Here is a 24,266-nt window from a genome sequence, read left to right on the forward strand (position 1 = left end):
AGGATGTAATTGCATTCGTTGCCCCGCATACCAATACTACATTCAAGAATTTTAAATTGATTTAAAACATGTACAGATGGTCGCCGGTTATTTTTCCGCGGATTATCTTATTTTGAAACCAGTTAAAATTGAGAAAGTCTTATTACGCGAACTACCTAACCAGAGATTTATTTAATGAGCCGGTTTTTACCTCGGTCTCGGCTTATAAGGCTTAAGATATGTCCGCGTGTAGATGCTACGTGTTGATGTATCCCTCACAGTTTTTATGGACTACGCCGAGGATGTAATTGTATTCTTTGCCCCGAATAAAAATACTATATTCAAGAATTTTACATTGATTTAACACCTGTACAGATGGTCGCCGGTTATATTTCCACTGATTATCTTATTTTGAAACCAGTTAAAATTAAGAATGCCTCATTACGTGAACTACCTAACCAGAGATTTATTTAATGAGCCGTTGTTAACTCGGTCTCAGCTTATGAGGCTTAAGAATTGTCCGCGTGTAAATGCTACGTGTTGATGTATCCCTCACAATTTTCATGGACTACGCCGAGGATGTAATTGTATTCTTTGCCCCGCATACCAATACTATATTCAAGAATTTTACATTGATTTAAAACATGTACAGATGGTCGCCGGTTATATTTCCGCGGATTATCTTATTTTGAAACCAGTTAAAATTGAGAGTCTTATTACGCGATCTACCTAACCAGAGTTTATTTAATGAGCCGTTTTTACCTCGGTCTTGGCTTATAAGGCTTAAGACATGTCCGCGTGTAGATGCTACGTGTTGATGTATCCCTCACAGTTTTTATGGACTACGCCGAGGTTGTAATTGTATTCTTTACCCCGCATAAAAATACTATATTCAAGAATTTTACATTGATTTAACACCTGTACAGATGGTCGCCGGTTATATTTCCGCGGATTATCTTATTTTGAAACCAGTTAAAATTAAGAATGAATTATTACGCGAACTACCTAACCAGAGATTTATTTAATGAGCCGTTGTTAACTCGGTCTCGGCTTATAAGGCTTAGGAATTGTCCGCGTGTAAATGCTACGTGTTGATGTATCCCTCACAGTTTTTATGGACTACGCCGAGGATGTAATTGTATTCTTTGCCCCGCATAAAAATACTATATTCAAGAATTTTACATTGATTTAACACCTGTACAGATGGTCGCCGGTTATATTTTCGCTGATTATCTTATTTTGAAACCAGTTAAAATTAAGAATGCCTCATTACGCGAACTACCTAACCAGAGATTTATTTAATGAGCCGTTTTTACCTCGGTCTCGGCTTATAAGGCTTAAGAATTGTCCGCGTGTAAATGCTACGTGTTGATGTATCCCTCACAGTTTTCATGGACTACGCCGAGGATTTATTTGTATTCGTGTCCCTGCATACCCCTACTATGTTCACGAATTTTACATTGATTTAACACCTGTACAGATGATCACCGGATTTATTCCCCAGACGTAACTAATTGTGAAACGAGTAAAAATTGAGAATGCCTTATTACGCGTACTACGTAAACAGAGATTTACTTAATGAGCCGTTGTTAATTCGGTCTCGGCTTATAAGGCTTAAGAATTGTCCGCGTGTAAATGCTACGTGTTGATGTATCCCTCACAGTTTTAATGGACTACGCCGAGGATGTAATTGTATTCTTTGCCCCGCATACCAATACTATATTCAAGAATTTTACATTGATTCAACACCTGCACAGATGATCACCGGTTTTATTCCCCAGACGTAACTAATTGTGAAACGAGTAAAAATTGAGAATGCCTTATTACGCGTACTACGTAAACAGAGATTTACTTAATGAGCCGTTGTTAATTCGGTCTCGGCTTATAAGGCTTAAGAATTGTCCGCGTGTAAATGCTACGTGTTGATGTATCCCTCACAGTTTTAATGGACTACGCCGAGGATGTAATTGTATTCTTTGCCCCGCATACCAATACTATATTCAAGAATTTTACATTGATTCAACACCTGCACAGATGATCACCGGTTTTATTCCCCAGACGTAACTAATTGTGAAACGAGTAAAAATTGAGAATGCCTTATTACGCGTACTACGTAAACAGAGATTTACTTAATGAGCCGTTTTTAATTCGGTCTCGGCTTATAAGGCTTAAGAATTGTCCGCGTGTAAATGCTACGTGTTGATGTATCCCTCACAGTTTTTATGGACTACGCCGACGATGTAATTCTATTCGTTGCCCAGCATACCAATACTACATTCAAGAATTTTACATTGATTTAAAACATGTACAGATGGTCGCCGGTTATTTTTCCGCAGATTATCTTATTTTGAAACCAGTTAAAATTGATAGTCTTATTACGCGAACTGCTTAACCAGAGATTTATTTAATGAGCCGTTTTTACCTCGGTCTCGGCTTATAAGGCTTAAGACATGTCCGCGTGTAAATGCTACGTGCTGATGTATCCCTCACAGTTTTTATGGACTACGCCGAGGATGTAATTGTATTCGTTGCCCCGCATACCCCTACTATGTTCTAGAATTTTACATTGATTCAACAGCTGCACAGATGGTCGCCGGTTATATTTCCGCGGATTATCTTATTTTGAAACGAGTTAAAATTAAGAATGCCTTATTACGCGAACTACCTAACCAGAGATTTATTTAATGAGCCGTTGTTAAGTTGGTCTCGGCTTATAAGGCTTAAGAATTGTCCGCGTGTAAATGCTACGTGTTGATGTATCTCTCACAGTTTTCATGGATTACGCCGAGGATGTATTTGTATTCGTGTCCCTGCATACCCCTACTATGTTCACGAATTTTACATTGATTCAACACCTGCACAGATGATCACCGGTTTTATTCCCCAGACGTAACTAATTGTGAAACGAGTAAAAATTGAGAATGCCTTATTACGCGTACTACGTAAACAGAGATTTACTTAATGAGCCGTTGTTAACTCGGTCTCGGCTTATAAGGCTTAAGAATTGTCCGCGTGTAAATGCTACGTGTTGATGTATCCCTCAGAGTTTTTATGGACTACGCCGAGGATGTAATTGTATTCGTTGCCCCGCATACCAATACTACATTCAAGAATTTTAAATTGATTTAAAACATGTACAGATGGTCGCCGGTTATTTTTCCGCGGATTATCTTATTTTGAAACGAGTTAAAATTAAGAATGCCTTATTACGCGAACTACCTAACCAGAGATTTATTTAATGAGCCGTTGTTAACTTGGTCTCGGCTTATAAGGCTTAAGAATTGTCCGCGTGTAAATGCTACGTGTTGATGTATCTCTCACAGTTTTCATGGATTACGCCGAGGATGTATTTGTATTCGTGTCCCTGCATACCCCTACTATGTTCACGAATTTTACATTGATTCAACACCTGCACAGATGATCACCGGTTTTATTCCCCAGACGTAACTAATTGTGAAACGAGTAAAAATTGAGAATGCCTTATTACGCGTACTACGTAAACAGAGATTTATTTAATGAGCCGTTGTTAACTCGGTCTCAGCTTATAAGGCTTAAGAATTGACCGCGTGTAAATGCTACGTGTTGATGTATCCCTCACAATTTTCATGGACTACGCCGAGGATGTAATTGTATTCTTTGCCCCGCATACCAATACTATATTCAAGAATTTTACATTGATTTAAAACATGTACAGATGGTCGCCGGTTATATTTCCGCGGATTATCTTATTTTGAAACCAGTTAAAATTAAGAATGCCTTATTACGCGAACTACCTAACCAGAGATTTATTTAATGAGCCGTTGTTAACTCGGTCTCGGCTTATAAGGCTTAGGAATTGTCCGCTTGTAAATGCTACGTGTTGATGTATCCCTCACAGTTTTTATGGACTACGCCGAGGATGTAATTGTATTCTTTGCCCCGCATACCAATACTATATTCAAGAATTTTACATTGATTTAACACCTGTACAGATGGTCGCCGGTTATATTTCCGCGGATTATCTTATTTTGAAACGAGTTAAAATTAAGAATGCCTTATTACGCGAACTACCTAACCAAAGATTTATTTAATGAGCCGTTGTTAACTCGGTCTCGGCTTATAAGGCTTAAGAATTGTCCGCGTGTAAATGCTACGTGTTGATGTATCCCTCACAGTTTTCATGGACTACGCCGAGGATTTATTTGCATTCGTGTCCCTGCATACCCCTACTATGTTCACGAATTTTACATTGATTTAACACCTGTACAGATGATCACCGGATTTATTCCCCAGACGTAACTAATTGTGAAACGAGTAAAAATTGAGAATGCCTTATTACGCGTACTACGTAAACAGAGATTTACTTAATGAGCCGTTGTTAATTCGGTCTCGGCTTATAAGGCTTAAGAATTGTCCGCGTGTAAATGCTACGTGTTGATGTATCCCTCACAGTTTTAATGGACTACGCCGAGGATGTAATTGTATTCTTTGCCCCGCATACCAATACTATATTCAAGAATTTTACATTGATTCAACACCTGCACAGATGATCACCGGTTTTATTCCCCAGACGTAACTAATTGTGAAACGAGTAAAAATTGAGAATGCCTTATTACGCGTACTACGTAAACAGAGATTTACTTAATGAGCCGTTGTTAACTCGGTCCGGCTTATAAGGCTTAAGAATAGTCCGCGTGTAAATGCTACGTGTTGATGTATCCCTCACAGTTTTTATGGACTACGCCGAGGATGTAATTGTATTCGTTGCCCCGCATACCAATACTATATTCAAGAAGTTTACATTGATTTAAAACATGTACAGATGGTCGCCGGTTATATTTCCGCGGATTATCTTATTTTGAAACCAGTTAGTAAGGTTCCGGGACGAATCGTCAGGGAAGCTGCTAAACGAAGAAGTAAAAGAGGGAAAAACTACCCTGAAAAATATAGCGCGGGAGCCACAGAGAGAAGAAAAGAGAAACGCTCCCCCTTGGGGTCTTTTTTTCCTGATTATTATTATGATTGGTGTGGTGTTGTAAGGTGTGATGTGCTCGTTGTGTAGCACTTTTCTCTATCCTCCTTAATCAAAATAAATATGATTATTGTTTTGAAAGACGACTCATCAATGAGTACGTGTTCAGTTACTCGACCACGAAGAGGGAGGATCGTTACTGGCGCAGTCGGTAGGATTTAGAACTAAAAAAAAAATCGGGGGAACATTTTGAAGAATAACACTTATGAAGAAGGACAAAATGGTCACAGCGTTCCTCCATTGTCAAGCTGAAAGAGAAAGCATGGACTGCTGATGACGGGTGGTTCCTGAGAGCACCATTGCTCTGCAGTTGAAAGGTAAAGAGCATCATTTGCTCCAGAGGCGTATGTGGCGAGCATCAGCTCTAATGGCATATTCAGCGAGCATCATTTGCTCCAGAGGCGTATGTGGCGAGCATCAGCTCTAATGGCATATTCAGCGAGCATCAGTTCCAGTGGTGTATTCAGCGACCATAGGCGTAGGTGGCGAGCATCAGCTCCAGTGGCGTATTGAGCGAGCATCAGCTCCAGTGGCGTATTGAGCGAGCATCAGCTCCAGCGGCATAGTTGACGAGCATCATTGCTCCAGTGGCGTATTCAGCGAGCATCATTGCTCCAGTGGCGTATTCAGCGAGCATCATTGCTCCAGTGGCGTATTCAGCGAGCATCAGCTCGAGCGGCATAGTTGACGAGCATCATTGCTCCAGAGGCGTAGGTGGCGAGCATCAGCTACAGTGGCGTATTCAGCGAGTATCAGCTCCAGTGGCGTATTCAGCGAGCATCAGCTCCAGTGGCGTATTCAGCGAGCATCAGCTCCAGTGGCGTATTCAGCGAGCATCAGCTCCAGTGGCGTATTCAGCGAGCATCATTGCTCCGGCGGTTCGTGTGGCGAGCATCAGCTCTAGTGATATACGTGAGAGCATTATTGCCCTGTTGTGTGTCAAGTGAGAGCATCATTGCTCTGTTGTTTATCAAGTGAGAGCATCATTGCCCTGATGTGTGTCAAGTGAGAGCATCATTGCTCTGTTGTTTATCAAGTGAGAGCATCATTGCCCTTTTGTTTATCAAGTGAGAGCATCATTGCTCTGTTGTTTATCAAGTGTGATAGCATCATTGCCCTTTTGTTTATCAAGTGAGAGCATCATTGCTCTGTTGTTTATCAAGTGAGAGCATCATTGCTCTGTTGTTTATCAAGTGTGATAGCATCATTGCCCTTTTGTTTATCAAGTGAGAGCATCATTGCTCTGTTGTTTATCAAGTGAGAGCATCATTGCTCTGTTGTTTATCAAGTGAGAGCATCATTGCTCTGTTGTGTGTTGAAACGGCGGTAATTATGCGAGTACTGATTTTTTTTTTTTGGAAAGATACGTCAGTATTATTCGCTCAGAAAATGATATTTTTTTTTGAAACGTCAGTTTATTATTGAGAATGTGATTTTTTTTTTTTTTTTTTGAACAGCAGTATTATCGCACATACTAATTTTTTTTTTACAATTATCTTTGAATGTACGATTTTATTTTTTTATATTTTTTTTTTGGGTTTGTTTGAAATACGTCAGTATTATTGAGCATATATCTATCTATATATGTATATTTTTTTTTTTTTTACGAATGATTAGTCATTAACGTATGACGGTGGACGTATACACGTAGACTAAGTGTGAACATTTATAAGCGAAAAAAAAAAACCAAAAAAACGATATACCAAGCAACATGGCATATCTCGGGCGTGCAAGGAGGGGTGATTTGGTGGTTTTGGCAGAGGAGTTGGGTCTGGTGGTCAAGGACGGATCGAACATATTGGACTTGAGGAATAGCATCCTCAAATGTGACGGCTATGACGAGGAGTTCATCCGAGAGCAGTTAGCTGTCATCAAGGGAGACAGGGAAGCACGAGAGGAGCGTGACCTAGCTGAAGGGAGGATGCGTGAAGAACGAGAACACCTCTTTCGAATGGAAAAACTCCGCCTGGAGATGGAAAGGACGAACGCGTCCACAAATGGACGACAGAATTTAACCTCATTCAGTACGGAACTGACGAGGCTTGTTCCAAAATTTGACGCCAAGGAGGATGACATCGCCTTATTTCTCATAATATTTGAACGCCAGGCGAACAGAATCGGGGTGGACAAAAGAAACTGGGTTTCAGCTTTGCTGACCTTATTGCCGTCAGATATAACCCAGTTAATCGCCCGAGAATCGGAAGAGAAGTTTGATGATTATGAGTACATTAAGGAGATCCTCCTTAGGAAATTCAAATTAAGTGCGGAACATTTCCGGCAAAAATTCACCAAACATCAACGCAACCCGGCGAAATCATGGCGAGAATTTGTCTTCGAAATATCGAATTTCTTCGAAGAGTGGATCCGGGGTCTGGACGTTGGTGACTTCGAGACACTGAAGAGCCTTGTCATTACTGACCAACTAAAACGACGAGTTCCCGGCGATATACGTGACCATTTCGTGGACGAATGGGCCTCTTTCATATCCCCGTCTATCCTAGCTGACAAGCTGGATGAATACGAAAGTGTGCGGTCAAACTTCAAGAAGGTGGTCTCGGGCAATGATAACGTGAAAGATGAAGCAGGCAAATATGGTAACAGTAGAAGTTTTCCTCCTAAAGCACCGAATTCCAGGCCAGGACTCAAAACTGAAACGCGTAGAAGCTTTGTGAAGCCAACTTGCTATTCTTGTGGCTCGGTTGGGCACATATCGAGGGTTTGCAACAATAATGCGAAAGGGCATGCCGTTGTGAATGCACAGAGTCAATTAACGACGGTGGAACCAAGTGAAGCCTCGAATATTTTGACGGTGAAGGTTTCGGTTCCTGTGTCTTCTGCGAAGGTCACGGGGAAAATCGATGAACTTAAAATTGCACCCATCAAATGCGGAACGAAAAAATTGAAAGCGATTATTGATAATGGAGCTCAGATATCAGTTCTGAGAGAGGATTTGGTGCCTTTGAACTGCGACGGAGAAGGTACTATACGAATAATATCTGCGTTCGGGGAAACTGAGGTAGCGGCACTGAAAGTTATCCCGATGAGAATCGATGATGGTATGCACAGCGACATTCCTGTAACTTGTGCCGTGTCGAAGAAACTTGTTAACGACATGTTAATATGCTCAACTGCGTACGAGGCGCTGTCAGAAAGTGTGCAACTCACTGGGTCCATTCGGCATACCGGAGACTCAACGATGTCGGTCGTACAACTCCTGGATTCAAACGTGGAAGGAGGGAACTGCATCCCTGATGCATCACAAGTCCCCGATAAAGAAGACGAAGGCTTTATCGGTTTGCAAATTGGAGACGGCGATCTCAAGGAGGGCTGGGACTTAGTACGTCTGGGGCAAAGATCTTATGGCGTAAGGAATGGTGTTCTCACTCACTCCGAGAACGTAAACGGCGAAAATATCGTACAGGTTGTCGTTCCCACCTGCAAACGAATGGAAATGCTTCGGACGGCCCATGAAATACCTTTGGCAGGACATCTAGGGGAGCGCAAAACGAAACAACGCATGAAGTATTCGTCCTACTGGCCCACCATGAAAAAGGATGTTCAGCAGTTTCGTAGGAGTCGTCGAGAATGCCAAGTCAGACGCACCGTCACGTATAGAGATCGCCTACCCATCCAACCAATCGTGAGACCCGAAAACCCATTCGAGGTCTGGAGCGTTGACTATATTGGACTCTTAGAACCCAAGTCAAGCAGAGGCCATACATTGCCAGAGTACAACACGTGGGACTGTATTTGATCAGGACGTAGAATTTGGAGATGTGGACTACGCTCCTGTTCACATAAAATGAAATCAGTCCAGGACATTCAGAACCACGTAATGGGGTTATCTAATAAGCTGGAAGTTCACAGCAACAGCAATTATTCGAAACCGAAAGAATTTTTAGACGTGTTCAGCAGCACGCCTGGACAAGCAAAAGTCGGGAAATGTATATATTAGGAAAGTAAACGGAAAATGTTTGTAAATGTGAATGCATTTCAGTGCATATGTATTACTAATGTGTACTCGGTATGGTATTTTCATTGATCCCACGATGGTAATTGTTGATTTTGTGATTTTTTTTTTTGTATGTGTGCTTGAACATGTTTTTCTTTGTTCATTTCTTTTCCTAAATGTGGTAAGCTCAGTTGTCTTGAAAAAAAAGATAGACAATGAGCTCCCAAGGGGGGACGAGTAAGGTTCCGGGACGAATCGTCAGGGAAGCTGCTAAACGAAGAAGTAAAAGAGGGAAAAACTACCCTGAAAAATATAGCGCGGGAGCCACAGAGAGAAGAAAAGAGAAACGCTCCCCCTGGGGTCTTTTTTTCCTGATTATTATTATGATTGGTGTGGTGTTGTAAGGTGTGATGTGCTCGTTGTGTAGCACTTTTCTCTATCCTCCTTAATCAAAATAAATATGATTATTGTTTTGAAAGACGACTCATCAATGAGTACGTGTTCAGTTACTCGACCACGAAGAGGGAGGATCGTTACTCAGTTAAAATTGAGAAAGTATAATTACGCGAACTACCTAACCAGAGTTTATTTAATGAGCCGTTTTTACCTCGGTCTCGGCTTATAAGGCTTAAGACATGTCCGCGTGTAGATGCTACGTGTTGATGTATCCCTCACAGTTTTTATGGACTACGCCGAGGATGTAATTGTATTCTTTGCCCCGCATAAAAATACTATATTCAAGAATTTTACATTGATTTAACACCCTTACAGATGGTCGCCGGTTATATTTCCGCGGATTATCTTATTTTGAAACCAGTTAAAATTAAGAATGCCTTATTACGCGAACTACCTAACCAGAGATTTACTTAATGAGCCGTTGTTAACTCGGTCTCGGCTTATAAGGCTTAAGAATTGTCCGCGTGTAAATGCTACGTGTTGATGTATCCCTCATAATTTTCATTGACTACGCCGAGGATGTATTTGTATTCAGTGCACCGTATACTCCTACTCTATTCACGAGTTTACATCGATTTAACACCTTTACAGTTAGTCATCGGTTACATTCCCACGAAATAACTACTTGTTAAACGAGTTAAAATTGAGAATGTCTAATTACGCGAACTACCTAACCAGAGATTTACGTAATGAGCAGGTGGGAACTCGGTCTCGGCTTATAAGGCTTAAGAATTGTCCGCGTGTAAATGCTACGTGTTGATGTATCCCTCACAGTTTTTATGGACTACGCCGAGGATGTATTTATATTCGTTGCCCTGCATACCCCTACTATGTTCTGGAATTTTACATTGATTAAACACCTGCACAGATGATGACCGGTTTTATTCCCCAGACATAACTAATTGTGAAACGAGTTAAAATTGTGAGTGCCTTATTAAGCGAACTACCTAGCCAGAGATTTATTTAATGAGCCGTTTTTACCTCGGTCTCGGCTTGTAAGGCTTAAGACATGTCCGCGTGTAGATGCTACGTGTTGATGTATCCCTCACAGTTTTTATGGACTACGCCGAGGATGTAATTGTATTCTTTGCCCCGCATACCAATACTATATTCAAGAATTTTACATTGATTCAACAGCTGCACAGATGGTCACCGGTTATATTTCCACTGATTATCTTATTTTGAAACCAGTTAAAATTAAGAATGCCTTATTACGCGAACTACCTAACCAGAGATTTATTTAATGAGCCGTTGTTAACTCGGTCTCAGCTTATAAGGCTTAAGAATTGTCCGCGTGTAAATGCTACGTGTTGATGTATCCCTCACAATTTTCATGGACTACGCCGAGGATGTAATTGTATTCTTTGCCCCGCATACCAATACTATATTCAAGAATTTTACATTGATTTAACACCTGTACAGATGATCACCGGTTTTATTCCCCAGACGTAACTAATTGTGAAACGAGTAAAAATTGAGAATGCCTTATTACGCGTACTACGTAAACAGAGATTTATTTAATGAGCCGTTTTTACCTCGGTCTCGGCTTATAAGGCTTAAGAATTGTCCGCGTGTAAATGCTACGTGTTGATGTATCCCTCACAGTTTTCATGGACTACGCCGAGGATTTATTTGCATTCGTGTCCCTGCATACCCCTACTATGTTCACGAATTTTACATTGATTTAACACCTGTACAGATGATCACCGGATTTATTCCCCAGACGTAACTAATTGTGAAACGAGTAAAAATTGAGAATGCCTTATTACGCGTACTACGTAAACAGAGATTTACTTAATGAGCCGTTGTTAATTCGGTCTCGGCTTATAAGGCTTAAGAATTGTCCGCGTGTAAATGCTACGTGTTGATGTATCCCTCACAGTTTTAATGGACTACGCCGAGGATGTAATTGTATTCTTTGCCCCGCATACCAATACTATATTCAAGAATTTTACATTGATTCAACACCTGCACAGATGATCACCGGTTTTATTCCCCAGACGTAACTAATTGTGAAACGAGTAAAAATTGAGAATGCCTTATTACGCGTACTACGTAAACAGAGATTTACTTAATGAGCCGTTGTTAACTCGGTCCGGCTTATAAGGCTTAAGAATAGTCCGCGTGTAAATGCTACGTGTTGATGTATCCCTCACAGTTTTTATGGACTACGCCGAGGATGTAATTGTATTCGTTGCCCCGCATACCAATACTATATTCAAGAAGTTTACATTGATTTAAAACATGTACAGATGGTCGCCGGTTATATTTCCGCGGATTATCTTATTTTGAAACCAGTTAAAATTGAGAAAGTATAATTACGCGAACTACCTAACCAGAGTTTATTTAATGAGCCGTTTTTACCTCAGTCTCGGCTGATAAGGCTTAAGACATGTCCGCGTGTAGATGCTACGTGTTGATGTATCCCTCACAGTTTTTATGGACTACGCCGAGGATGTAATTGTATTCTTTGCCCCGCATAAAAATACTATATTCAAGAATTTTACATTGATTTAACACCCTTACAGATGGTCGCCGGTTATATTTCCGCGGATTATCTTATTTTGAAACCAGTTAAAATTAAGAATGCCTTATTACGCGAACTACCTAACCAGAGATTTACTTAATGAGCCGTTGTTAACTCGGTCTCGGCTTATAAGGCTTAAGAATTGTCCGCGTGTAAATGCTACGTGTTGATGTATCCCTCATAATTTTCATTGACTACGCCGAGGATGTATTTGTATTCAGTGCACCGTATACTCCTACTCTATTCACGAGTTTACATCGATTTAACACCTTTACAGTTAGTCATCGGTTACATTCCCACGAAATAACTACTTGTTAAACGAGTTAAAATTGAGAATGTCTAATTACGCGAACTACCTAACCAGAGATTTACGTAATGAGCAGGTGGGAACTCGGTCTCGGCTTATAAGGCTTAAGAATTGTCCGCGTGTAAATGCTACGTGTTGATGTATCCCTCACAGTTTTTATGGACTACGCCGAGGATGTATTTATATTCGTTGCCCTGCATACCCCTACTATGTTCTGGAATTTTACATTGATTAAACACCTGCACAGATGATGACCGGTTTTATTCCCCAGACATAACTAATTGTGAAACGAGTTAAAATTGTGAGTGCCTTATTAAGCGAACTACCTAGCCAGAGATTTATTTAATGAGCCGTTTTTACCTCGGTCTCGGCTTGTAAGGCTTAAGACATGTCCGCGTGTAGATGCTACGTGTTGATGTATCCCTCACAGTTTTTATGGACTACGCCGAGGATGTAATTGTATTCTTTGCCCCGCATACCAATACTATATTCAAGAATTTTACATTGATTTAACACCTGTACAGATGATCACCGGTTTTATTCCCCAGACGTAACTAATTGTGAAACGAGTAAAAATTGAGAATGCCTTATTACGCGTACTACGTAAACAGAGATTTATTTAATGAGCCGTTTTTACCTCGGTCTCGGCTTATAAGGCTTAAGAATTGTCCGCGTGTAAATGCTACGTGTTGATGTATCCCTCATAATTTTCATTGACTACGCCGAGGATGTATTTGTATTCAGTGCACCGTATACTCCTACTCTATTCACGAGTTTACATCGATTTAACACCTTTACAGTTAGTCATCGGTTACATTCCCACGAAATAACTACTTGTTAAACGAGTTAAAATTGAGAATGTCTAATTACGCGAACTACCTAACCAGTGATTTACGTAATGAGCAGGTGGGAACTCGGTCTCGGCTTATAAGGCTTAAGAATTGTCCGCGTGTAAATGCTACGTGTTGATGTATCCCTCACAGTTTTTATGGACTACGCCGAGGATGTAATTGTATTCGTTGCCCCGCATAGCAATACTATATTCAAGAATTTTACATTGATTTAACACCTGTATAGATGGTCGCCGGTTATATTTCCGCGGATTATCTTATTTTGAAACGAGTTAAAATTAAGAATGCATTATTACGCGAACTACCTAACCAGAGATTTATTTAATGAGCCGTTGTTAACTCGGTCTCGGCTTATAAGGCTTAAGAATTGTCCGCGTGTAAATGCTACGTGTTGATGTATCCCTCACAGTTTTCATGGACTACGCCGAGGATGTATTTGTATTCGTGTCCCTGCATACCCCTACTATGTTCACGAATTTTACATTGATTTAACACCTGTACAGAATATCACCGGATTTATTCCCCAGACGTAACTAATTGTGAAACGAGTAAAAATTGAGAATGCCTTATTACGCGTACTACGTAAACAGAGATTTACTTAATGAGCCGTTGTTAATTCGGTCTCGGCTTATAAGGCTTAAGAATTGTCCGCGTGTAAATGCTACGTGTTGATGTATCCTACACAGTTTTAATGGACTACGCCGAGGATGTAATTGTATTCTTTGCCCCGCATACCAATACTATATTCAAGAATTTTACATTGATTCAACACCTGCACAGATGATCACCGGTTTTATTCCCCAGACGTAACTAATTGTGAAACGAGTAAAAATTGAGAATGCCTTATTACGCGTACTACGTAAACAGAGATTTACTTAATGAGCCGTTGTTAACTCGGTCCGGCTTATAAGGCTTAAGAATAGTCCGCGTGTAAATGCTACGTGTTGATGTATCCCTCACAGTTTTTATGGACTACGCCGAGGATGTAATTGTATTCGTTGCCCCGCATACCAATACTATATTCAAGAAGTTTACATTGATTTAAAACATGTACAGATGGTCGCCGGTTATATTTCCGCGGATTATCTTATTTTGAAACCAGTTAAAATTGAGAAAGTATAATTACGCGAACTACCTAACCAGAGTTTATTTAATGAGCCGTTTTTACCTCGGTCTCGGCTTATAAGGCTTAAGACATGTCCGCGTGTAGATGCTACGTGTTGATGTATCCCTCACAGTTTTTATGGACTACGCCGAGGATGTAATTGTATTCTTTGCCCCGCATAAAAATACTATATTCAAGAATTTTACATTGATTTAACACCCTTACAGATGGTCGCCGGTTATATTTCCGCGGATTATCTTATTTTGAAACCAGTTAAAATTAAGAATGCCTTATTACGCGAACTACCTAACCAGAGATTTACTTAATGAGCCGTTGTTAACTCGGTCTCGGCTTATAAGGCTTAAGAATTGTCCGCGTGTAAATGCTACGTGTTGATGTATCCCTCATAATTTTCATTGACTACGCCGAGGATGTATTTGTATTCAGTGCACCGTATACTCCTACTCTATTCACGAGTTTACATCGATTTAACACCTTTACAGTTAGTCATCGGTTACATTCCCACGAAATAACTACTTGTTAAACGAGTTAAAATTGAGAATGTCTAATTACGCGAACTACCTAACCAGAGATTTACGTAATGAGCAGGTGGGAACTCGGTCTCGGCTTATAAGGCTTAAGAATTGTCCGCGTGTAAATGCTACGTGTTGATGTATCCCTCACAGTTTTTATGGACTACGCCGAGGATGTATTTATATTCGTTGCCCTGCATACCCCTACTATGTTCTGGAATTTTACATTGATTAAACACCTGCACAGATGATGACCGGTTTTATTCCCCAGACATAACTAATTGTGAAACGAGTTAAAATTGTGAGTGCCTTATTAAGCGAACTACCTAGCCAGAGATTTATTTAATGAGCCGTTTTTACCTCGGTCTCGGCTTGTAAGGCTTAAGACATGTCCGCGTGTAGATGCTACGTGTTGATGTATCCCTCACAGTTTTTATGGACTACGCCGAGGATGTAATTGTATTCTTTGCCCCGCATACCAATACTATATTCAAGAATTTTACATTGATTCAACAGCTGCACAGATGGTCACCGGTTATATTTCCACTGATTATCTTATTTTGAAACCAGTTAAAATTAAGAATGCCTTATTACGCGAACTACCTAACCAGAGATTTATTTAATGAGCCGTTGTTAACTCGGTCTCAGCTTATAAGGCTTAAGAATTGTCCGCGTGTAAATGCTACGTGTTGATGACCTCACAATTTTCATGGACTACGCCGAGGATGTAATTGTATTCTTTGCCCCGCATACCAATACTATATTCAAGAATTTTACATTGATTTAACACCTGTACAGATGATCACCGGTTTTATTCCCCAGACGTAACTAATTGTGAAACGAGTAAAAATTGAGAATGCCTTATTACGCGTACTACGTAAACAGAGATTTATTTAATGAGCCGTTTTTACCTCGGTCTCGGCTTATAAGGCTTAAGAATTGTCCGCGTGTAAATGCTACGTGTTGATGTATCCCTCATAATTTTCATTGACTACGCCGAGGATGTATTTGTATTCAGTGCACCGTATACTCCTACTCTATTCACGAGTTTACATCGATTTAACACCTTTACAGTTAGTCATCGGTTACATTCCCACGAAATAACTACTTGTTAAACGAGTTAAAATTGAGAATGTCTAATTACGCGAACTACCTAACCAGTGATTTACGTAATGAGCAGGTGGGAACTCGGTCTCGGCTTATAAGGCTTAAGAATTGTCCGCGTGTAAATGCTACGTGTTGATGTATCCCTCACAGTTTTTATGGACTACGCCGAGGATGTAATTGTATTCGTTGCCCCGCATACCCCTACTATGTTCTAGAATTTTACATTGATTTAACACCTGTATAGATGGTCGCCGGTTATATTTCCGCGGATTATCTTATTTTGAAACGAGTTAAAATTAAGAATGCCTTATTACGCGAACTACCTAACCAGAGATTTATTTAATGAGCCGTTGTTAACTCGGTCTCGGCTTATAAGGCTTAAGAATTGTCCGCGTGTAAATGCTACGTGTTGATGTATCCCTCACAGTTTTCATGGACTACGCCGAGGATGTATTTGTATTCGTGTCCTTGCATACCCCTACTATGTTCACGAATTTTACATTGATTCAACACCTGCACAGATGATCACCGGTTTTATTCCCCAGACGTAACTAATTGTGAAACGAGTAAAAATTGAGTATGCCTTATTACGCGTACTACGTAAACAGAGATTTACTTAATGAGCCGTTGTTAACTCGGTCTCGGCTTATAAGGCTTAAGAATTGTCCGCGTGTAAATGCTACGTGTTGATGTATCCCTCACAGTTTTTATGGACTACGTCGAGGATGTAATTGTATTCGTTGCCCCTCATACCAATACTATATTCAAGAATTTTACATTGTTTTAAAACATGTACAGATGGTCGCCGGTTATATTTCCGCGGATTATCTTATTTTGAAACCAGTTAAAATTGAGAAAGTCTTATTACGCGATCTACCTAACCAGAGTTTATTTAATGAGCCGTTTTTACCTCGGTCTTGGCTTATAAGGCTTAAGACATGTCCGCGTGTAGATGCTACGTGTTGATGTATCCCTCACAGTTTTTATGGACTACGCCGAGGATGTAATTGTATTCTTTGCCCCGCATAAAAATACTATATTCAAGAATTTTACATTGATTTAACACCTGTACAGATGGTCGCCGGTTATATTTCCGCGGATTATCTTATTTTGAAACCAGTTAAAATTAAGAATGCCTTATTACGCGAACTACCTAACCAGAGATTTACTTAATGAGCCGTTGTTAACTCGGTCTCGGCATATAAGGCTTAAGAATTGTCCGCGTGTAAATGCTACGTGTTGATGTATCGCTCATAATTTTCATTGACTACGCCGAGGATGTATTTGTATTCAGTGCACCGTATACTCCTACTCTATTCACGAGTTTACATCGATTTAACACCTTTACAGTTAGTCATCGGTTACATTCCCACGAAATAACTACTTGTTAAACGAGTTAAAATTGAGAATGTCTAATTACGCGAACTACCTAACCAGTGATTTACGTAATGAGCAGGTGGGAACTCGGTCTCGGCTTATAAGGCTTAAGAATTGTCCGCGTGTAAATGCTACGTGTTGATGTATCCCTCACAGTTTTTATGGACTACGCCGAGGATGTAATTGTATTCGTTGCCCCGCATAGCAATACTATATTCAAGAATTTTACATTGATTTAACACCTGTATAGATGGTCGCCGGTTATATTTCCGCGGATTATCTTATTTTGAAACGAGTTAAAATTAAGAATGCCTTATTACGCGAACTACCTAACCAGAGATTTATTTAATGAGCCGTTGTTAACTCGGTCTCGGCTTATAAGGCTTAAGAATTGTCCGCGTGTAAATGCTACGTGTTGATGTATCCCTCACAGTTTTCATGGACTACGCCGAGGATGTATTTGTATTCGTGTCCTTGCATACCCCTACTATGTTCACGAATTTTACATTGATTCAACACCTGCACAGATGATCACCGGTTTTATTCCCCAGACGTAACTAATTGTGAAACGAGTAAAAATTGAGTATGCCTTATTACGCGTACTACGTAAACAGAGATTTACTTAATGAGCCGTTGTTAACTCGGTCTCGGCTTATAAGGCTTAAGAATTGTCCGCGTGTAAATGCTACGTGTTGATGTATCCCTCACAGTTTTTATGGACTACGTCGAGGATGTAATTGTATTCGTTGCCCCTCATACCAATACTATATTCAAGAATTTTACATTGTTTTAAAACATGTACAGATGGTCGCCGGTTATATTTCCGCGGATTATCTTATTTTGAAACCAGTTAAAATTGAGAAAGTCTTATTACGCGATCTACCTAACCAGAGTTTATTTAATGAGCCGTTTTTACCTCGGTCTTGGCTTATAAGGCTTAAGACATGTCCGCGTGTAGATGCTACGTGTTGATGTATCCCTCACAGTTTTTATGGACTACGCCGAGGATGTAATTGTATTCTTTGCCCCGCATAAAAATACTATATTCAAGAATTTTACATTGATTTAACACCTGTACAGATGGTCGCCGGTTATATTTCCGCGGATTATCTTATTTTGAAACCAGTTAAAATTAAGAATGCCTTATTACGCGAACTACCTAACCAGAGATTTACTTAATGAGCCGTTGTTAACTCGGTCTCGGCTTATAAGGCTTAAGAATTGTCCGCGTGTAAATGCTACGTGTTGATGTATCCCTCATAATTTTCATTGACTACGCCGAGGATGTATTTGTATTCAGTGCACCGTATACTCCTACTCTATTCACGAGTTTACATCGATTTAACACCTTTACAGTTAGTCATCGGTTACATTCCCACGAAATAACTACTTGTTAAACGAGTTAAAATTGAGAATGTCTAATTACGCGAACTACCTAACCAGTGATTTACGTAATGAGCAGGTGGGAACTCGGTCTCGGCTTATAAGGCTTAAGAATTGTCCGCGTGTAAATGCTACGTGTTGATGTATCCCTCACAGTTTTTATGGACTACGCCGAGGATGTAATTGCATTCGTTGCCCCGCATAGCAATACTATATTCAAGAATTTTACATTGATTTAACACCTGTACAGATGGTCGCCGGTTATATTTCCGCGGATTATCTTATTTTGAAACCAGTTAAAATTGAGAAAATCTTATTACGTGACCTACCTAACCAGAGATTTACTTATACAGCCGTTGTGAATTCGGTCTCGGCTTATAAGGCTTAAGAATTGTCCGCGTGTAAATGCTACGTGTTGATGTATCCCTCACAGTTTTCATGGACTACGCCGAGGATGTATTTGTATTCGTGTCCCTGCATACCCCTACTATGTTCACGAATTTTACATTGATTTAACACCTGTACAGATGATCACCGGATTTATTCCCCAGACGTAACTAATTGTGAAACGAGTAAAAATTGAGAATGCCTTATTACGCGTACTACGTAAACAGAGATTTACTTAATGAGCCGTTGTTAATTCGGTCTCGGCTTATAAGGCTTAAGAATTGTCCGCGTGTAAATGCTACGTGTTGATGTATCCCTCACAGTTTTAATGGACTACGCCGAGGATGTAATTGTATTCTTTGCCCCGCATACCAATACTATATTCAAGAATTTTACATTGATTCAACACCTGCACAGATGATCACCGGTTTTATTCCCCAGACGTAACTAATTGTGAAACGAGTAAAAATTGAGAATGCCTTATTACGCGTACTACGTAAACAGAGATTTACTTAATGAGCCGTTGTTAACTCGGTCCGGCTTATAAGGCTTAAGAATAGTCCGCGTGTAAATGCTACGTGTTGATGTATCCCTCACAGTTTTTATGGACTACGCCGAGGATGTAATTGTATTCGTTGCCCCGCATACCAATACTATATTCAAGAAGTTTACATTGATTTAAAACATGTACAGATGGTCGCCGGTTATATTTCCGCGGATTATCTTATTTTGAAACCAGTTAAAATTGAGAAAGTATAATTACGCGAACTACCTAACCAGAGTTTATTTAATGAGCCGTTTTTACCTCGGTCTCGGCTTATAAGGCTTAAGACATGTCCGCGTGTAGATGCTACGTGTTGATGTATCCCTCACAGTTTTTATGGACTACGCCGAGGATGTAATTGTATTCTTTGCCCCGCATAAAAATACTATATTCAAGAATTTTACATTGATTTAACACCCTTACAGATGGTCGCCGGTTATATTTCCGCGGATTATCTTATTTTGAAACCAGTTAAAATTAAGAATGCCTTATTACGCGAACTACCTAACCAGAGATTTACTTAATGAGCCGTTGTTAACTCGGTCTCGGCTTATAAGGCTTAAGAATTGTCCGCGTGTAAATGCTACGTGTTGATGTATCCCTCATAATTTTCATTGACTACGCCGAGGATGTATTTGTATTCAGTGCACCGTATACTCCTACTCTATTCACGAGTTTACATCGATTTAACACCTTTACAGTTAGTCATCGGTTACATTCCCACGAAATAACTACTTGTTAAACGAGTTAAAATTGAGAATGTCTAATTACGCGAACTACCTAACCAGAGATTTACGTAAGGAGCAGGTGGGAACTCGGTCTCGTCTTATAAGGCTTAAGAATTGTCCGCGTGTAAATGCTACGTGTTGATGTATCCCTCACAGTTTTTATGGACTACGCCGAGGATGTATTTATATTCGTTGCCCTGCATACCCCTACTATGTTCTGGAATTTTACATTGATTAAACACCTGCACAGATGATGACCGGTTTTATTCCCCAGACATAACTAATTGTGAAACGAGTTAAAATTGTGAGTGCCTTATTAAGCGAACTACCTAGCCAGAGATTTATTTAATGAGCCGTTTTTACCTCGGTCTCGGCTTGTAAGGCTTAAGACATGTCCGCGTGTAGATGCTACGTGTTGATGTATCCCTCACAGTTTTTATGGACTACGCCGAGGATGTAATTGTATTCTTTGCCCCGCATACCAATACTATATTCAAGAATTTTACATTGATTCAACAGCTGCACAGATGGTCACCGGTTATATTTCCACTGATTATCTTATTTTGAAACCAGTTAAAATTAAGAATGCCTTATTACGCGAACTACCTAACCAGAGATTTATTTAACGAGCCGTTGTTAACTCGGTCTCAGCTTATAAGGCTTAAGAATTGTCCGCGTGTAAATGCTACGTGTTGATGTATCCCTCACAATTTTCATGGACTACGCCGAGGATGTAATTGTATTCTTTGCCCCGCATACCAATACTATATTCAAGAATTTTACATTGATTTAACACCTGTACAGATGATCACCGGTTTTAGTCCCCAGACGTAACTAATTGTGAAACGAGTAAAAATTGAGAATGCCTTATTACGCGTACTACGTAAACAGAGATTTATTTAATGAGCCGTTTTTACCTCGGTCTCGGCTTATAAGGCTTAAGAATTGTCCGCGTGTAAATGCTACGTGTTGATGTATCCCTCATAATTTTCATTGACTACGCCGAGGATGTATTTGTATTCAGTGCACCGTATACTCCTACTCTATTCACGAGTTTACATCGATTTAACACCTTTACAGTTAGTCATCGGTTACATTATCACGAAATAACTACTTGTTAAACGAGTTAAAATTGAGAATGTCTAATTACGCGAACTACCTAACCAGTGATTTACGTAATGAGCAGGTGGGAACTCGGTCTCGGCTTATAAGGCTTAAGAATTGTCCGCGTGTAAATGCTACGTGTTGATGTATCCCTCACAGTTTTTATGGACTACGCCGAGGATGTAATTGTATTCGTTGCCCCGCATAGCAATACTATATTCAAGAATTTTACATTGATTTAACACCTGTATAGATGGTCGCCGGTTATATTTCCGCGGATTATCTTATTTTGAAACGAGTTAAAATTAAGAATGCCTTATTACGCGAACTACCTAACCAGAGATTTATTTAATGAGCCGTTGTTAACTCGGTCTCGGCTTATAAGGCTTAAGAATTGTCCGCGTGTAAATGCTACGTGTTGATGTATCCCTCACAGTTTTCATGGACTACGCCGAGGATGTATTTGTATTCGTGTCCTTGCATACCCCTACTATGTTCACGAATTTTACATTGATTCAACACCTGCACAGATGATCACCGGTTTTATTCCCCAGACGTAACTAATTGTGAAACGAGTAAAAATTGAGTATGCCTTATTACGCGTACTACGTAAACAGAGATTTACTTAATGAGCCGTTGTTAACTCGGTCTCGGCTTATAAGGCTTAAGAATTGTCCGCGTGTAAATGCTACGTGTTGATGTATCCCTCACAGTTTTTATGGACTACGTCGAGGATGTAATTGTATTCGTTGCCCCTCATACCAATACTATATTCAAGAATTTTACATTGTTTTAAAACATGTACAGATGGTCGCCGGTTATATTTCCGCGGATTATCTTATTTTGAAACCAGTTAAAATTGAGAAAGTCTTATTACGCGATCTACCTAACCAGAGTTTATTTAATGAGCCGTTTTTACCTCGGTCTTGGCTTATAAGGCTTAAGACATGTCCGCGTGTAGATGCTACGTGTTGATGTATCCCTCACAGTTTTTATGGACTACGCCGAGGATGTAATTGTATTCTTTGCCCCGCATAAAAATACTATAGTCAAGAATTTTACATTGATTTAACACCTGTACAGATGGTCGCCGGTTATATTTCCGCGGATTATCTTATTTTGAAACCAGTTAAAATTAAGAATGCCTTATTACGCGAACTACCTAACCAGAGATTTACTTAATGAGCCGTTGTTAACTCGGTCTCGGCTTATAAGGCTTAAGAATTGTCCGCGTGTAAATGCTACGTGTTGATGTATCCCTCATAATTTTCATTGACTACGCCGAGGATGTATTTGTATTCAGTGCACCGTATACTCCTACTCTATTCACGAGTTTACATCGATTTAACACCTTTACAGTTAGTCATCGGTTACATTCCCACGAAATAACTACTTGTTAAACGAGTTAAAATTGAGAATGTCTAATTACGCGAACTACCTAACCAGTGATTTACGTAATGAGCAGGTGGGAACTCGGTCTCGGCTTATAAGGCTTAAGAATTGTCCGCGTGTAAATGCTACGTGTTGATGTATCCCTCACAGTTTTTATGGACTACGCCGAGGATGTAATTGTATTCGTTGCCCCGCATAGCAATACTATATTCAAGAATTTTACATTGATTTAACACCTGTATAGATGGTCGCCGGTTATATTTCCGCGGATTATCTTATTTTGAAACGAGTTAAAATTAAGAATGCCTTATTACGCGAACTACCTAACCAGAGATTTATTTAATGAGCCGTTGTTAACTCGGTCTCGGCTTATAAGGCTTAAGAATTGTCCGCGTGTAAATGCTACGTGTTGATGTATCCCTCACAGTTTTCATGGACTACGCCGAGGATGTATTTGTATTCGTGTCCTTGCATACCCCTACTATGTTCACGAATTTTACATTGATTCAACACCTGCACAGATGATCACCGGTTTTATTCCCCAGACGTAACTAATTGTGAAACGAGTAAAAATTGAGTATGCCTTATTACGCGTACTACGTAAACAGAGATTTACTTAATGAGCCGTTGTTAACTCGGTCTCGGCTTATAAAGCTTAAGAATTGTCCGCGTGTAAATGCTACGTGTTGATGTATCCCTCACAGTTTTTATGGACTACGTCGAGGATGTAATTGTATTCGTTGCCCCTCATACCAATACTATATTCAAGAATTTTACATTGTTTTAAAACATGTACAGATGGTCGCCGGTTATATTTCCGCGGATTATCTTATTTTGAAACCAGTTAAAATTGAGAAAGTCTTATTACGCGATCTACCTAACCAGAGTTTATTTAATGAGCCGTTTTTACCTCGGTCTTGGCTTATAAGGCTTAAGACATGTCCGCGTGTAGATGCTACGTGTTGATGTATCCCTCACAGTTTTTATGGACTACGCCGAGGATGTAATTGTATTCTTTGCCCCGCATAAAAATACTATATTCAAGAATTTTACATTGATTTAACACCTGTACAGATGGTCGCCGGTTATATTTCCGCGGATTATCTTATTTTGAAACCAGTTAAAATTAAGAATGCCTTATTACGCGAACTACCTAACCAGAGATTTACTTAATGAGCCGTTGTTAACTCGGTCTCGGCATATAAGGCTTAAGAATTGTCCGCGTGTAAATGCTACGTGTTGATGTATCGCTCATAATTTTCATTGACTACGCCGAGGATGTATTTGTATTCAGTGCACCGTATACTCCTACTCTATTCACGAGTTTACATCGATTTAACACCTTTACAGTTAGTCATCGGTTACATTCCCACGAAATAACTACTTGTTAAACGAGTTAAAATTGAGAATGTCTAATTACGCGAACTACCTAACCAGTGATTTACGTAATGAGCAGGTGGGAACTCGGTCTCGGCTTATAAGGCTTAAGAATTGTCCGCGTGTAAATGCTACGTGTTGATGTA

General features: G+C 39.9%; 1 protein-coding gene across 1 annotated transcript; it reads left to right on the top strand.

Moving 5' to 3' along the window:
- Nucleotides 1-6,701: 6,701 nt before the first annotated feature.
- On the top strand, nucleotides 6,702-8,744 carry LOC149075412 (uncharacterized). The gene has a single exon (XM_089245401.1). The coding sequence runs from the start codon at nucleotides 6,702-6,704 to the stop codon at nucleotides 8,742-8,744; it is 2,043 nt and encodes a 680-aa protein (XP_089101527.1).
- Nucleotides 8,745-24,266: the final 15,522 nt, after the last annotated feature.

This window comes from Pholcus phalangioides, unplaced genomic scaffold (genome assembly GCF_987345545.1).
Source record: "Pholcus phalangioides strain wild (caught in Gottingen) unplaced genomic scaffold, Ppha-v1.0 ptg000015l_1, whole genome shotgun sequence".
Taxonomy (NCBI): Eukaryota; Metazoa; Arthropoda; class Arachnida; order Araneae; family Pholcidae; genus Pholcus; species Pholcus phalangioides.